General features: G+C 36.3%; 1 protein-coding gene across 1 annotated transcript in view; it reads right to left on the bottom strand.

Annotated features, from left to right (window-relative positions):
- TRDN (triadin) overlaps positions 1–17,715 on the bottom strand; it is a 226,517-nt gene that overhangs the window by 48,154 nt on the left and 160,648 nt on the right. The window contains 6 exon segments of the mRNA XM_064415775.1: positions 9,271–9,321; positions 9,891–9,941; positions 11,711–11,761; positions 15,247–15,315; positions 16,787–16,837; positions 17,332–17,382. Coding sequence (XP_064271845.1) covers positions 9,271–9,321; positions 9,891–9,941; positions 11,711–11,761; positions 15,247–15,315; positions 16,787–16,837; positions 17,332–17,382 — 324 coding nt within the window.

The raw sequence follows: 17,715 nt of genomic DNA on the forward strand, positions 1-17,715 counted from the left end.
ACACATTTATCAAGAATATACACACCATGTTCTGGAATTACAAATCTAGATTGACAAATATTCTAGAAACTAGAAATGAGCATTGTCATATTTTAGGATTTGTAAATAGGTTTTAAAAATTCATTACAAGGCATGGAGGACCTCATTCAATTTTTTTTCCTTTTTTTTTTAATGTAAGGTGGGAAAAGAAAGGTAAATTCCAGTAGTGGAAAGGTCAGAAAACTGTGATAATGCAGAAAGTATTTTCAAGGAGGAAAAAAAATTTCAAGTTTAAGATTGTTGTATTGTTTTGGACTTTTTTCCGAAACTTGAACCTCGATCACCAGCAGTCCTTCAATCTCATACATAGTGGTGTTTTGAAAGGACTTTTTTCTGAGCTGTTGAGCAAACACAAACTTTTCCAAAATCATGAAGATATTTTGAAAGTAGCAAAAATCTTGAAAACACTGGTTCCTACTCAAAAGCAGTCCTTTCTATGTAGCTTTATAACCCAGCAATAGCCAGAAACAGATATTTAGTCTAAATACTGTCACAGAAGTGTCTTCTTCTACCAATTCTCCTTTTATTTTCTTATAAGAAGCAATTGGTTTCCATCCTGAAACAGGAAGTTTATTTCTAAATGTGCAATAATTAATTATGAAAACTACATTTCCATACAGATATACAGTTCCTCTGTGTCATTTCTAAAGAGCCCTTGACTTAGGTTTGTGATTTTCAGTCTTATCATGATTATACTAATTAAACTCAGAGGAAATCTTGAATCTTTCCTATTTCACTTTGTATGAGACTTTTGTTGTTTTTCCTAGCCCACTCCAGTGCCACATTATCATGTAAGGGTTTTGTACACAACACTCCAGACAAGATGCAGCTTTGATTTATGCAATAGCTTTAGAACATTTTATGCCTTTTTCCTAATGCATTTGCATATGGAAGAAAGTTTTCACTGACTTGTCTGCAGCAATACTTAGGTACTTTCCTGGATTTACATAGTGAATTTAGAAATAAATGCATCTTTAATATTTTCCCTCCACTACATATTTAATTCCATTTATTGACACTAAATTTTCTTTGACATGGTGCTGTCTGTTCACCTCGTAAATTCAATGTATCACAACCCCTTCTGATCCTGAATTCTCAAATTGATTTTGTCATCTGAAAATTTCATTACATTGCTATTTATATCTTATCGTGTTCATTAAGGAATATAACACGAGTCCAGACATGGAATCATAAGCAATTATTCTGTAAACAAGCTGCAAGATGAAAATTAATCAATTGGTCTCTGATTCCTAACCAGATATTTATTTTCTTTAATACTGTAGGTCTTAGGCTGCAGCTCCTTGGCTTCTGCAGTAATTCTTATAATGAAACTTTATAAAGGTCTATTTAAACCATTAAATAAATGCTGTGCTTATTACTTTATTAATGTATTGGAAACAGTTACTACTAAGATATAGTTTCCATTTCTAGATAAAATGCAGGCTGGAACTCAGTGTTTTTCCAGATATTTGGTTTTGTTCTTAATTTAATTATGAATTCACCAAATTTCTGACAGGTTTTTAATTTCTGAATAACTCTGGAGAAATTTAAGTATATTTGCCCTGACACAGTAACTCTTTTGTCTGAAAGTAATTGAAGTTTTAACTAAGTTCTAATAATTCTTTTCCTTATAAACATGTAAGCTGTGGTGAAACAAGATCAAATGCAAACTCATCCCATGTACTCTGTGAAAACTGTTCATATGCATGCTGTTATGCTGAAGTGAAAACCACCTCATGTAGACAGCCACAGCAAAGCATCTGGCATTCACAGAGTTGATACTGTCTTTGCCCATCTCACCATAAATTGTCCATCTCTTCATAGCTTAAGAAGATACTGTTTTAAAATATTTGAGAACCAAATACAGTGATATTTCTCTCTCAGACCTGCCTTAAAGATAATTTTCTCTCCCTCTTTCATTCTTTTTGAGTTCAGAATTTCTCTTATTCATGTCAAGTGAAATCTTACTCATGTTAAGAAACCGTAGTTAAAAGAACTAGTATAGTGAGTATCAGAGAGGAGAATTTAGCCTTTAAATTGGCTGGAGCATCTGTTATTTAGAATGATTCTCATTCAGTAGCAGGAAAAACCTTTCCTGCCCTTTTCCTCCTCTGGTCCAGATTTTAATGAACAGTTTCGGAGAAATAACCTCTTATTCAATTATATTCATGCATTTTATCACTAATGGGCAAGACTGATGTTATAGCTGAACTCCCTCATAACCTGCCTATCCCTTTTTGCCTTAATTTGTAAGACATAGCTGCTGACCTACTAAGAAAAAAATTATTTGCTAGATAACCCCTAAAAAGTTTACAGTGTTTTTCTCTTTACTACCAGCAATGCCTTAATGAGAATACGCAAGTATATTGTCTAGAAGGAAAGTGTACAAACTCTGAGTTGAATTATCAGTATTCACACTGTATGGATTATTAACCCCATGTGCTGGATCTGGCTATGATAGGGTTAATTTTTACAGTAGTCAGTAGGGAGCATAGGAAGGACACAGATGTAATTCTATATGTCATCACATGATTTTCTGGGCATGGAGGTAGAGATGGATACCAGGTTCTGTAGGTGGTGGACAGAGGGCTCAGTTGTTGAGGTTTCCACAGGGAACATTTGCATGCAAATCACTTGCTTTTCTTCTTATACTCTCTGCCATTAATATTGTTGCTGCTACTGTTCATTGTCTTATTTTATTGCTGTTTCCAGCAAGTTGTTCTTAATTCAACTCACAATCTGTACTTTTTGGGCCTCCAATTCTCTTCTCCACCCTACCACAGTGGGGGAGTGAGCAGAAAGTGACTGAGTAGTACGTGGTTTGGAGTTCCAGTGGGAGCACTAAATTGGAGAATACTATTCCTAAACCACCACAGTCCTCTCTCTGTAAAGTCACTTGGTAGAAGTAGAAAGAGTATGGTAGCGTCCCTGAGCAAGTTCTCTTTGACTGTGTGTGGATACTGGTCCAGTGCAATTGGGGCCATAAATCCAGAGGGACTGTGGCACACTTGAGAACTCGTGTGAACCTCATGAAGTTCAACAAGGCCAAGTGCAAGATCCTGCACGTGGACTGGGACAATCCCAAGTACAAATACAGACTGGGCAGAGAATGGATCGAGAAAGCCCAAAGGAGAAATACTTGGGGGTGTTGGTGAACAAGAATTTTGACATGACCTTGCAATGTGCATTCACAGCCCAGAAATCAAACCATGTTCTGGGCTGCATCAAAAGCATTTGGGCCAGCAGGGAGAGGGAGGAGACTCTGTCCTACTCTGGTGAGATCCCAGCTGCAGTACCATGTTCAGTTCTGGGGCCCACAATTTGAGAAGGATATGAAGAATTCCAGTGAATATAAAGGAGACCATGAATATGATCAGAAGGCCGGAGCACCTGTGCTATGTAGACAAGCTGAGACAGTTGGGTCTGTTCAGTCTGGAGAAGAGAATTTTTTGGGGACACCCTATAGAAGTCTCCAATAGCTGAGGGGAGCCTACAAGAAAGAGGGAGAAACAGTCTTTACAAGAATATATAGAGACTGAACAAGGGGAAAGGGCTTCAAAATGAAAGGAAACAGGTTTAGATTAAATATTAGGAAGAATTTTTTTACTGTGAGGGTGATGAGGCTCTGGAATAAGTTGCTCAGAGAAATTGTGAATAACCCATCACTGGAAGTGTTTAGAGTCAGGTTGGATAGGTCTTTAAGAAACTTGGTCTTGTTTGATGTGTCCCTGCCCATGCCAGGGTGAGTAGAACTAGATGATCCCTCCTAATATAAACTATTCTATAGGTCTATGAGAAAAATATCAATAAAACAGAATAAGCCTGATTCTGTCAGCTCCTGAGAAGCACATTTTCCCAGTCAGAGAGAATCCTTGTTTCTGACCTAAAATAATACGTGAAAGAATAATATTATGCATCAAGAATTTTGATTTATTACATAAACATGCAAAAAATAAAAAAAATAGTCTCATTTCTGGGCCCCTCATTTCAAGGAGGACATTGAGGTGCTGGAGTGTGTCCAGAGAAGGGCAATGAAGCTGCTGGAGTATCTGCAGCACAAATCTTATAAGGAGCAGGTGTGCGAGCTGGGGGTGTTTAGCCTTGAGAAAAGGAGGCTCAGGAGAGACCTTACTGGTCCCTACAGCTGCCTGGAAGGAGGCTCTAGGCAGGTGAAGGTCAATCTCTTCTCCCAGGTAACCATAGCCAGAAACATAGGACAGGCCTCAAACTGCACCAGGCGAGGTTCAGGTTGGACATCAGGACAGGAAGGGTTACTAAGCATTGGAATAGACTTTCCAGGTTGTTGGAATCACCATTCTTGGAGGTGTTTATAAAACAACTGAAAATGGCACTTAGTGCCATGGTTTAGTTGACAATGGGGTGTTGTTCTATCTAAGGTTGGATTCAATAATCTTGGACACCTTTTCCAGCATAAATGAGTTTGTAAGGCTGTGATTTTGTGATTCAGAGGACTTTTCAGAATGCTGTTGTGGAGTTCTGGTTGTACCAGCATGTAGCAGTCCCTAACTCCAAGAAACACCCGAAGTATCTGTAGATACACTTTCATTTACAAACCTGTTTTTGTTACTGAAAGTATATTTCTACACACCTATGCAGGTGCTACTTATTCAGCTTGAATATCTTCCTTAAAGAAAAATAGTAAGAAAATAAAGTATCAAGCCACGAGGACAACTTCACACTTTGTAGTTTGCCATAAAACATTCCTTATCTTCATATAAACTTCTTTTTGGAATTAAAATTTTAACTCCCTTTTCTAATTTGGTGTTCGTTCACATTATTTATGTTATTTCTGTTCTTTTTTCTTATTTTCTAATGTCTGTTGAAGAATATTTACAGAGAAGTACTGACTCAAAATGGGAATTTTATACCTGCTGTTATGACTCAGTCTTGGTTATATATGTGTCATTATGTTAGTCTGACTTTTAAAGCTCTGGTATTTTCTTGAAGTATTTCTTACTGACAGTGTGAAGCAATGATGTTCTGTAATGGATGGGTCATTTGAACAGGTTGATATTGAGATTTTGTATACAAATTTATCTACCTTACATTTTAGTTCTCTATTAGTTCTCTCATATTAGTTCTTTATTTTATAGTATAATTCTACATTTAACATCTGTAAATTTGATTTTCATATTTCAGAAATGTATTTATCATAACAAAGGGGTTGCACTGAGGCCACTTCTGTTACTGAAATTTACACTGGATTTGACAGATTTCTGTAAAGTAGCAAGTGCTAATCCAAACACTGCTATGTCTCAAGGCATTTTTGGTTGGCTAGTCTAACCTGAGATGTCCTCCGAGGAAGCACCCCATGCACAGTCAACTGGCTAAAAAACCAAAGTGCTCTTAAAGTTGACCTACTGCTCACACTTGGTTACAGGGCAATGGCCAAAAAATTTCTGAAATACTTTTCCCCAGAGAGGCTTTTCTCAAACTGTCTGCCTGATGTATGTGACATGTCACTTATCATTGTTAAGAAAGAGAGGGTTAGTGATGCACAGCATCCCACATGAATGCTTAAAGCCACTTTACACATTGGGGTTACCATCTTCTGACAAAATGTCAATGTCTTGTCATGCATATTCAGTGTCACTGAGTTAGTTGTATTTGCTTTTGGAAATGTTGTACTTGTTTTAATCTCAGAAGCTAAGAAACAGCATATCTGTCACATGAAACAGAAAAGACAGAAACAACTTTTAAAAACCTGCAGCCGCTGAGCTGAACTTCCTCCAAAGGAAGAATGTAAGATTTGCTGTGTCACAAACTTGGATGACTAGCAAATTACTGAATCCTATTGTTGACATAAAAGTGGTGTCACTATGTATGAGTATGCAACCTGACATCTTCCCACCCAAGCTCAACTTTCCTACTCAACTTTTCTGTTGCAGTCTTGCTTCAGAGCCTTGAAGGATCTATAGTCCTGCTCACTGGGCAGACCTAAGATATGCAAGACTTAGCAGGTAGTTGGCCCAGTCGTGTGTCTGACAGAATTTAATCCAAGTATTTTAAATTCTCATAGAGTCAGCTAGAGTCAAAGAGAAATGCTGTCTCAGGTGTGAGATATCATTTGTTCTCAGTGAGCTGTGCAAGGTATCAAGTACATCCACAGATGATATACAAGGTTGTATCCAATCCAGTAGGAATAATTGAAGTGGGTAGTGCTCATCTCACTTAGGAAGCTGCTAAAGACTGTGTAAACCCAGGGCTATCAAACTCCACTAGAGTTTGATAGAGTCCACTGCTCATCCAAATACCCTGCTGTAAGTATAAAACCAATCAATTTTACTTCAGACTTCACCCAGCCTTCTTTAAAAGAGCAATCATAAGTGTCTCTAATGTGACCTTAACCTTCAGTAGAGTTAAACTCAGCATACTTTCACACTAAATATTTAAGTCTTCATTCTTATGTTTTGCAGGAAACTATAAGATTATAAGACTGTAAGACAACACAACAGCATAGATTTTTATGTTTCTTACAGCGCTTTAATCTGTAGGTGAAAAAGTTAGGCCATGTCGAAAAAATCTGCATGAAATGAAAGTTCATTTCTGAACATAGCTTGTAGTTTCTACTGCTATACCATAAGAAAGATTCTGCATGTGTTCTATCAGCTACTACAGGAAGAAGTCTTTTACTATAAAGAAAAGAGAGAAAGTAGAGCTAATCACTTTTGGGTAGTAACTTTCCTTTTCAAATATACTGAGCATAAACTGCTTCATATGAAGCCAGAGGAATTGCACGGTGTTTGATTAAACATGTCCTTTCTTGAAATGGTTTAGTTTTGGAGTTTGACAGGAGCTGTTATTCACCAGTTGTTTCACTGTCTGATCAAACTGAGTAAATCAAGTTTTTTTAAAATGCTTACTCTTTGTATAGTTGGGTGGGTGTTTGACACTTCACTGAAGCTAATTCATTAGCATTGCAATTAAAACACTTTTATAGACATATATTCCTTCTTTGCAATTCTTGTTTTTTTGAAGTAAATACGATTTTATTCTTGTTATCACTTAAATAAATCAATCTTTCAACCAGAAATATTTATGAGAAGAATTAGAGAAGAAATTCAATTATAAGGTCAAGAGTCAAATACTTAAGGATCTAATTAATGTTTAAGTGTTCATTAACCTAACTATGTTTCATAGACATTTGTGCAAGAACCTAACAGGAAGACCATAGGCCTTACTTGCTTCAAGCTTAAAATAATAAACCAAGTTCTATTAAACCAATAATCAATATAGAAAAATATACCCACACTTGGAAACATAGAATTAAAGTTGTAAAAGACCTTTAAGATCAAGTCCAAGTGTCAGTCTAACAGCACCACCATTTTTAACTGCTAAACCATGTCCTCAAATGCCATACCCATAAATTTTTTTAATACTTCCAGGAAAGATGGCTCTATCACTTCTCTGTATGGCCTCTTTCAACACTTGCCAACTCTTATCTGTGAAGGGTTATTGCTCCCTGTTGGCTAAAGCAAACTGAATTGAATGGTACAATAATGTGTCCCTATTTTTCTAATGCCCTGGACCTTGAACTGACAATTCAGGTTCATCTACTTTAACTACTACAAGGAGTTTCAGACCATTTAAGCCCTAGTTCACTTTCATAGAAATATAAAATTGTTTGGGTTAGAAGGAACCTTAAAGACAACATAGTTCCAACCCCTCTCCCATGGCAGCAGGGACATCTTTGACTAGGCCACATAAATCAGAGCCCCATCTGACCTGGCTTTGAACACTTCCAGGGGTGGATCCACAACTTCTCTAGGCAACTTATTCACCAACATCACAGTAAAAATTTCTCCCCATATCTAATCTAAACCTACTTTCCTTTTGTTTGAAGCCATCCCCCCTTGTCCTGTCACTACATTTTCTTGTAAACAGTGTCATTCCATCTTCCTTGAAGACTCCTGTCAAGTACTGGAAGGCCACAGTTAGGTCACATCAAAGCCTTCTCTGCTCCAGGCTGAAGAAACCCAGTTTGCTCAGCTTTTCCTCACAAGAGAGGTGCTCTATCCCTCTAATTATCTTGGTGGCTCCTCTGGATTTGTTCCAACAGGTCCATGCTCTTTCTGTGCTGGGGACCCAAGAGCTGGATGCAGCTCTGCAGGTGGGGTCTCACCGCAGTAGAGTAGAGGGAAAGAATTACCTCCTGTGACCTGCTGGCCACACTGCTTTTGATGCAGCCCAGGATACAATTGACTCTGCAAGAGCATATTGATGGCTCATGTCCAGCCTCTTATTCAGCAGCACCCCCAAGTCCTTCTTGACAGAGCTACTCTCAATAGCACTTTTTTCTGGTAGCACTTAAGCCTTTAATTTGATTCAGAATTATACAACTATGCAAAGTAATAGCTGATTTCTGCTCTTCTGCTATACACTATGAAATAGCTGCACTTAAAAACTTGCAAATGTTTTCTCTCCTAACTTTGTCAGAGAAAATATTGCCTCAATACTTCCAGTGTTCCTTAGGGAAAATCTAAAGGTAGGAAGCAGCATTATTCAATTATCTGAAACAGTTTTCAAAACTGATTGGAAGATTTTAAGATAGACTACTACATTCCCATAACTCAAATGACTGTTTTTAGCTAACAAGTAATAACTTGTTATTTTTATCCATGTTATCCATTATTTACACATTTAACTTGAGCAACTGTTTTATAATGAAAAAGTAGATTTAATCCATATTCAAATAGGATAAAAGTAAGCTAAGTTTTATTTGAATTTATTTGATATGAATAAATAAACATGAACATAGTTGGTTAATTATAATTACAGCACCTGAATATGCCTAGTATTTGAGATGTACTATAAAGTGTAATTGATTTTTATTTGATGGCTAGTGTTGATAATAAGAAGAGAGAGAAAATAATAAGAAGAGAGAGAAAAGTGCAATCAAATAATATGTAGAAGTAAAATGCAGTCTGAAATGACTAATTTAAATAGAAAGAATGAGACAAAATCAAGAAAAAAGAAACAAATTCCTCTTGACTTTAGAGTCTATAAAATACCACAGCTACAACTTTGTATAGCCTCACATGCACCTGTCACTTGCTCAATCAGGTAAAAAGAATGTTCAGCAGCAAAGGATGCCATTCAAGGACATTCAGGACCAAAGAAACTAGGATCTAATTTGTGACACCTTGAACAACGGATTTATTTTCTCAACTGAAACTTGGGTTAAGGTTCAGTTCAGCTTGGGATTGTTACCTTTTTCCTTAGGGTTAGTTGAAGCCTTAATTTCTTTTCGCTTTGAAGAATCTGAAAAAGAAATCAAACACAAAAATGAAAGAAGAAAATTAGCAAAATAACACTGTGCTCATTGGTACTGTAACAAACGTGCATAACACCAGATCAGCCAAATGCATAAAAGAGATGTGTTAAGAATTAGAATTTCCATTTAATTCAATAAAAGGCACAAACTTCAGTTGAAAGCAAAGCAAAAATAATTCCCACTAAATTTGCTGGCAAAGTTTCTGCAGGTCAAACCATACACTCATTCCTGTGCGGCCTATCATTTCAGCCTGTCATGTGCATTCAGTAGGAGCTCTGTTACTAATTCACTCAGAACTGACTAGCACTCCCACTGCAGTATTGGCTGTGCAGGTGAGACAGCAGTTAAAGAGCACCACACTAAGAAGTGTTACGACTTTATTATTTCTGAATCATGTCAGGCACTGCTCCTTTCAATATATCAGGTCTTTTAAATTAGAAGAATGTAGGTTTGGTCCCTTTTTGACAATGGCCTGTAATTCAAAATATATAAAAACTGCACTGAGATACCAGCAGAAGGCTTGTTATTTGCTAGCCACATAATTATAAGACGTTACCTTTTTCCTTTAAGGCTGTTGGAGGCTTCACATCTTTTCTTTTTCCAGTGTCTAGAAAGAGACATTTAACATTTATCACAAGTCAGGTTAGGGAAATAAGATGACACTTGAATAGAAAGCAAGGCAAACAATTTGATATGTGGAGAGCAAAAGAGATGTGATAATTAAATAGATTTAACAGCATGGAAATAAAGAACAGGACAAAAAACACAATGTCATCCAATCATCTTTCTAGTCTTGGATATGCAAAATAATAAACCTTCAAAATGTCATTAGTTTCTCTGAATTTTAACGAAACTGTGGAGCCCACTCTCAAGCAGGCAATGAAGATTTACTTAAAAAGAAGAAAAAAATTCTACAGAGCAGTTGGCATAAATGATTTTTTCTTTTGCTGAACCCAAATAAAAATTAATCCACATTGATACAATTGAAATATGAGGAATACTGCTCTTGAAAACCAGAGGCTGCTGATAAAGGTAAGTGGGAGTTTTTTTTATTCAAGAGTTACAAAAGTACCAGCTACTCATTCAGGACTCCAATACTTTTTTAGTATTGAACAGGCCATATGGGTATTGCCTGTGAACAGAATTTCACTTCCTGTGTATATATGGCCTTTTAAAATGACAGGCATACTGGCTAGAAAAGAAGAGCAGTGCTCATCCTTCAAATGTACATTAATATATTTTATGTCAAAATGAATAGTCTAGGGACTTAATTGTATCTTTATTTTTTTTCCTTCAGTATATGACAAAGTATTAAACGAGAAGAGAAAAAAACCCTGATATTATAGTTCTCCCTTTGTAGTAACTGACAAGGCAGACTCAAGGACAAAAACCAAACCAACCAACCAAAAAAATCCCCCAAAAGCTATAAGCACAAATAAAGGAAAACTATGATCTTCTTTTGGTGCCCAGGTGAGACACAGGGACTGACAGCAGTGACATAGAGGAGAATTCTCAGCTACAAGGGATGTCCTGGCTTCAATTCCTATGGTTTTTTACAAGGAATAATACATTCCTTGCAGACGTGTGCCATTTTGTTCTATATCTATTCAGAAGCCGTAATCTGGACTGCATCCAATATCTCCAGCTTCCCAAAAAATGGGACTTTGTAACAATCTGTACTTCAGGTGTGCTGTTCCAGCTCAGGTACCAGGCACAGTACTGACTGCCTTTGCTGTTTCATTTAAAGTTTTCAGCTGTTTCAGTATTCTCCAGAAAGAGAGTGTTCCATACACATCACATTGTAACAGATAGACTTTGCTCCAAATAAATGCTATCAAGCAACCCATGACCCCTGTGTGAACAGTTAGCAGAGGTCTTGCAACTGAAAGGATTAGGCATAGACATAAATGTGTCCATGTTGTCAATGAATTAAGAAAAGATTTTGTGATATCAGTCACCCTCAAACACTGGGATGTGTCAGTAGTCTCAGCCAGTTTAGTTCTCAGACACCGACATTCCTGAGCTGTAGCCACATGGACCAGATTTAGTCTAGTTCCCTTTAATAATGTTCCTACTATGGGATTTAGACGACCCATTTTTGACAGACTAACATCCAAAAGTGGTATAAAACTAAATTTTAGTATTTCCCCCAAGACATAAATTCAAATATTCACATTTAAAAGAAGCCTAGATGATTTCTAGGGATCCTACTGGGATCTGTAGAGCACAAATATTACTAAAAACAATATAATGGCTAAAATAATCTAAACAGGAACCAGGATAGATTTGGTTTTCCACACTTCTATATACCTGCTCAAGAGCTCTTTCCAGACTGAATAACTGTTCTGATATTCAGGTCTGGATTTCTTCGCTTACCTTTTTCTCTTAAGCTCTCTGGATTCTTGGGATTTTTTCCTTTCAGGGAATCTGTAGGAAGATAATTATGTTCCTGAGACTTAGAAGACAGGAATACCCTTCTACATTTAAAAGAAAACTCAAGAAATATTTAAAAACCAAGACCAAAATTGTGAACATAAAGAGATGCAAACTTGACCTCTCTTTATATCCTCTCTAGACACTGTGTCATATTTTTAAGGAGCAATAACGTTAGTAGCAAAAGCAAGAATAGAAATTTCTTTTGGTGACTGTCTGTAGAGACCACAAAGAAGAGAGAAATTCAAAAGACAAGGAAAATGCAAGCAATGACACAGGATTTGGAACTCTTTGGGTGTTGTCCAAAACTTCATAAAGACAGTTTCTGCTTTCTCTGTCTAAAGAATACATCTTTACCTCAGTCCTTCAGGGAATACGGATTCAGGGTCAGCAAGCACAGGAAAAACATACACTATGTTGTGTAAACAACTAATGTTTAAATATTTTTTTTCAAGCAACAGTCTCTTGACATCCTAGGTGTATTTATCAGGGAAATTAGGAGAAAATAGTTTTTTCCAAAGTGAAGAAATAATTTGATAGGCTTTTGAATGTATGCAGTTTGAGTGAAAGAATGTCACAGCCTGCAGAATGTTAAATAGAGCCAGCTGCATTCCATCTGACAGGATATAGCACCTAAGCATATAGGAAAAAAAAACCCATGCCATTTATTCCAAATGAAAGTAAACCAAATCTTCAGTAAAACAGAAAAAGCTAAAAGAAGATATTTTAAAAAATAATTTTAACTCTGAACATCCTCTTGGCTGCCATGGTACCAGGAAGTGATCCCACTTATCCATCTGGATTTAAGTGTCAGTTGTAACAGAAAAAAAATCACTTCCAGGGTGGATGAAACTGTTGGAGAAACCACACTGCACAGGGATAGGTGATGAAATTAGGAGCCTGGCCTTCACAGCAACAGGCGGACTCTTCTCTAGGAGACTGAGAGAAAACTTCCAGTGTGAAGCCTGAAACCCTTTGAGGTAACCTCTATGTTGACCATATGAAAAAACTTGAGGCAACCATTTCCCCACTTGACCACTTTACTCTGAGCACACTGGTGATCTCAGTGATCAGCAGCCACCCTTGCAGCCACAGTCACAAATCTTTGGCCTTGTGGGTTTTGTGCCATACGCCCATGCTGTTTTCTTGCCATCCATGTAGCAGGTCTCCCTTAGATTTCTTATGATATGTAGCTCCTAGAGCAGGTTCAGCACTTCTGAGTCTTAGAAATTTTGGGTGCAACTCTCAGCATAGGACACGTTACATGGTGCACCAAGTTCCCCATCCTCTGAACCAAGGACACTGAGATCACCAGTTCTGTTTTTCTTCCAGGGACCATGTTTTCATTTTCAGAAGTTTAAACACATACTCACTGAGGACTTAAACATATACTCACTGAGGACTTTTCAAACTTCTGCTCTCAAATGACCACTTTAATACTGGTCCCAGAAGGGAAAAAAACATAAAGCTGGCTTAAAGCCAGCTTTCACCATAATGCTTTCCTCACACATTCTACTCTGGGGGTGAAGCTGGGTCAGGTTAGGATGATGGTACAAAATGATGAAGCAGCAGCAGTATGTGATATCCTCAGGACAAGGATATAGTTCACATGCAAATGACAATGACAGATAAATGGAAATAGACATAAATGTGAACTGCTACTGCTCACAATATAACTACATTTCTAAGGGAAAAAAAGTATGTTACAAGTTAAGAAAAAAAATGCCACAGGCAAGATATTATTTCATGTTACATTTGCTTTAAAGGAAGTGTAAGTATTGCACAGAAAATACAAATCAGCTCATTTGTTTCTTTAATGACAGCATACTATAACATACATGGCAAGAAAGAAATACACACTACTGACTTATTTCTCCTATCAATCTCTCTATAAAAATAAATAAGTTTATTATCCACACATAGATGACATAAGAAAATATTCAAAGACATCCCAAAATATGTCAAAACAAAGAAGAAGAAAAAATAGCATTTGTTTGGAAAATAAATCATGGAACACAGGGTGAGAAGGAATTTATGTTACCTATACAGGATAGATGCTGTCAATAACTCATCACAATGCAAATATCTTTTAGAAAAATTCAATGAAGAGTTATATATGAAATATTATGAACTTTTAGTGCCACTGTGACACAGTGAATGAACTTCTCCTCTGGTTAGCTGGGTAAGTTACTTACCCAAAAACCAGGTGGCAAATTATAACTTAGAGTTTCATTGGCCTCAAGTTATTTGAATATGGTTATGTCAACAGAAAATCAGTTTTTATATTCGTGAGTACAAATGGGCTTCTTTACTCTTCTTTACTGCAGGGAACAGCTAAAAATCTCTTTATAAATTCAGACAGAGTCTTGAGATGTCCTGTATCACTAAGGAGTGGAAAATGTATTATTCCAGAATTCTCTTTAACTACTCTCAATAAAATTAGGCTCCAAGACTGAAGACATTTTATTCACCTCATAAAATAGATGAAGTAACTTTGTAGGGTTATGATCTATTGAGTATCCCAGCAACAACTCCGAATTCAGGGATTTATTTTTCCTCTTTCTGCTTAGAATAAAACCACCATGCTTCAGTTAATGAAAAATAGCCTGCTTTAGGATAAGGTTTTTGGTCTGGACATCATCCTTGCTCATTCATTAGCCCATCCTTCAAAGGGAATGAGGTGTGATGATAGCTCTTTTATCGCATAAGGTGCCAGACACACATTAATCACCACGAGTATTTAACACTTCACCTAGAATTGTACCTTTATTTTGTTTACATGAATAGTAACAAACTCCCAAGATACATAAATAGGAAGTATATGAAGTCTTAAAAATTCTTATTTTCCTGTGTCCTTTGATATACTTGTATTTTCCAGAAAGATCCACTTTAAGAAAAAAATTGCAAAACACCATGTTGCAAAGAGTAAAAAGAAGTCCCCGGTGACCTTGTCAATAACATTTACAGAGGCCCACTCATGAGGATTGAAGAGGTGATGGAGAAGGGAAGGAATGGCATGCAAATAGGCTTTGATTAATCTATGAACCACAGTTTGGGCAGATATGATGATTGAAATGGGAGACAAATAATGTGAAATATATGTTTATGCAGCAGATCCACAATCCATAATGCAAGAAGAAAATACTCTACTAAGAAAGGCACCAAGGTTTCCAGAAGTTTCTCCCCACAGCTTTATAAGTTTTTCCTATAGTCTTTGATGCTGATATATTTTCAACTGAGCTCTACAGCTCACTAGTCAGCATCCTCGTTGTTGGACACAGGCACAGAATTATTCCAGTTTGATGCCTGTTGTGGGAAACAGTGATGGCTGCATCAGCAAGAGCTCTCAGGATCTCAGGGACAGGCTCAGCTGGGCTGGATATCAGTGCTACTAGGGGGGGTAAGGAGCCTGTGATGTCTTTTCAGATATATCCACCAGCAAGTTTTCAACTGTATTGACATTTAAAAGAAATTCCTACCTGCTCTTTTCTGAAGGTTGGGCGGAGAAAGTCTAGCCTCCTTTGTCACGTTAGAAGGACCTGTAATTACTAATTACTAATAACTTAGTAATTGAAGTTGTTGCTAAGTTAAACATGAGAATGGGAGACAAAAAAACAGTGCTGTGGCCACTCTCAACAAAGGACACACTATGGAAACTTTTCAGTGCTGGCAAACCACTATCCATTTGCTCTAAAGAAACTCTTATCAAAGAGAAAAAAGTTGCGGCTCTTCTCTCTTTTTTCCTCCTCTCCCTACCTCCCTGTAATCCTTTGAAAGGAGCAGTAGGCTGAATACACATGCTCCATGCAGGGATAGAGGGGGCAGAGTTGTCATGTGCTTCTTTTAATTTTCCAGCACAACACAGGCAGGCAGACATACACATGAGGCAGACACAAATTATAGGCAATCTTTGGAGAGTGCCACAGGACCCCATACAGTTTGGATATACAGTTCTGGTCCAGATAACTATGCTTGTGTAAATGGGGCATGTGTACATTAGTAGAACACACACAGAACAATATATGCACCATAGAATTTGCAGATTGCCATACTTTAATTTAAATTTTTGAACAAAGAAGTAAGTGAATAAGCATAGCTTCTAGGATTTTGAAAATATGTCTAGAAATAAATTATTCCTCCTTTGCTGTATATGTTTTTTGTCATCTTTCAATTCTCCTTGAATTTATCTCTTCATTCAGTTCTTTCTTTGAAATCACATAGAATGACTGTAACTTGAAATAGTAATAGACTAAAGTCTATATACTGCAGACCATATCCATCTATATATAGCTATAGATTTATAATAGTTATAGACTATAACTTAGAATAAATATTAACTTGACTATATATATGGTAGATCTTTTTATTCCAAAGATGTCAAATAAGACTTATCCACAAGTAACTTATCCATAGAAAGGAGGGAAGAAATAAGATGTGCAAAAAGCACCCAATAAAGGAATTGATTAAAGGAAATTTAACTGAGTTAACCATCTACTCTGATCAAATTGCAAAAAAAAAAAAAAAAGATAAAGAATACAAGAAAGATTCAGACCAGCTCTCATGTTGCAGATGGTTGACTGGATGAAGGGCTGGAGTTTTAGCTATAACTTTACAGAAACAGAAAATATGTTTCCTACTCATGTGCTCATAAACCTTATTTTCTTCCTATTTTGTTCACACATTTGTGAAATTATTCAGTTCAGAATTTCTTAACTGGCCCCTATTAAAGACTTGTCATTGTTCAGACCTTCTTTTCAAGGTACTTAACTGTTACACAGGTTTACGATATTGATTTAATTAATTTTGAGAACTCTGAATTTTAATTGTCTCAATATATTCTATTTATATTACCCCCCGCCTTTTTAATGCTGTAGATCCTGTAGAATATTTTAACTAATTAAATTATGCTTGGTTAAGTTTTATAATGAGAAAGACTGATAATGACTGTTAAAAAAATTATCATTTTCATTCTACTTTGTGTGGTTTTAGCAATTCCTATTTTTTATTATGTATTCTTACCTTTTTCTTTTAAAGTTGTAGGATTCTTCCCTTCCTTTTCTTTAGCATGTTCTGTAAAAATAATTTATTAATCTTCAAGCTAGAGTGTTAAATAGTTAACATCTAAGGCCTCTAAGATAGCGATTGATTGAATAATTGGTGATTTCTAACTGACAGAAGATACCAATTAAATGTGTAGCACAAAATTAATTTTTATCAGTTTTACCATATTCACAAAGTGAAACTACAAATTTTTAAAAAATTGATGAAAGAACAAAGATCACTCAAAACTTATTTCACTTTTCATCTTGTAATAAATATTGAAAAGTGTTCCTAAATTCTGAGTTTAGCCTTCTAAAATTTCATAACGCGTGTAACCAGTGCTCTCTTTGCACTTTTAATTCAGGTAATGCCAATTAAGTTTCATAGTAAATTTATTGAAATAGTATAATGGTTATAAATTCCCAACTAAATCAAACTTTAAAAACAAAGATGGCAATCCGTGGTTTTTTTTTTTTTTATGCACATCGATTGTAGATATATACAAATTCATCTTGCCATGTTACCTTTATCTTTTGTGGCAGCTGGAGATTTCAATTCTTTATCTTTTCCAGGATCTGTAAAAGAATTAGTCACACCAATAAAGTGACAGTCAGAAACCACAACTGAGTGAAGCAATGAGATTTAACCAGAGGAGAGAATGAAGCATATAGATAGTGCAAGAGACTAAAACTGTATATTGGAAGATATGGTTAAAATTGAGTTATTGGAAAATTTGTAAAAAATTCACTAGGTATCATCCGGAAAGTTCAGTCCACAAAATGTGTTTTGTTGATTAACTATTGTAGATTTAATGAGAAAATTTGCAAACTTCACCTTAGTATGAAGCAAGAACAGTTTTTCAGTGTTCTTAACCAGAAAGGTCAAAACTGAATTGACTCATTGGAGCT

Source organism: Passer domesticus, chromosome 3 (assembly GCF_036417665.1).
Source record: "Passer domesticus isolate bPasDom1 chromosome 3, bPasDom1.hap1, whole genome shotgun sequence".
NCBI lineage: Eukaryota > Metazoa > Chordata > Aves > Passeriformes > Passeridae > Passer > Passer domesticus.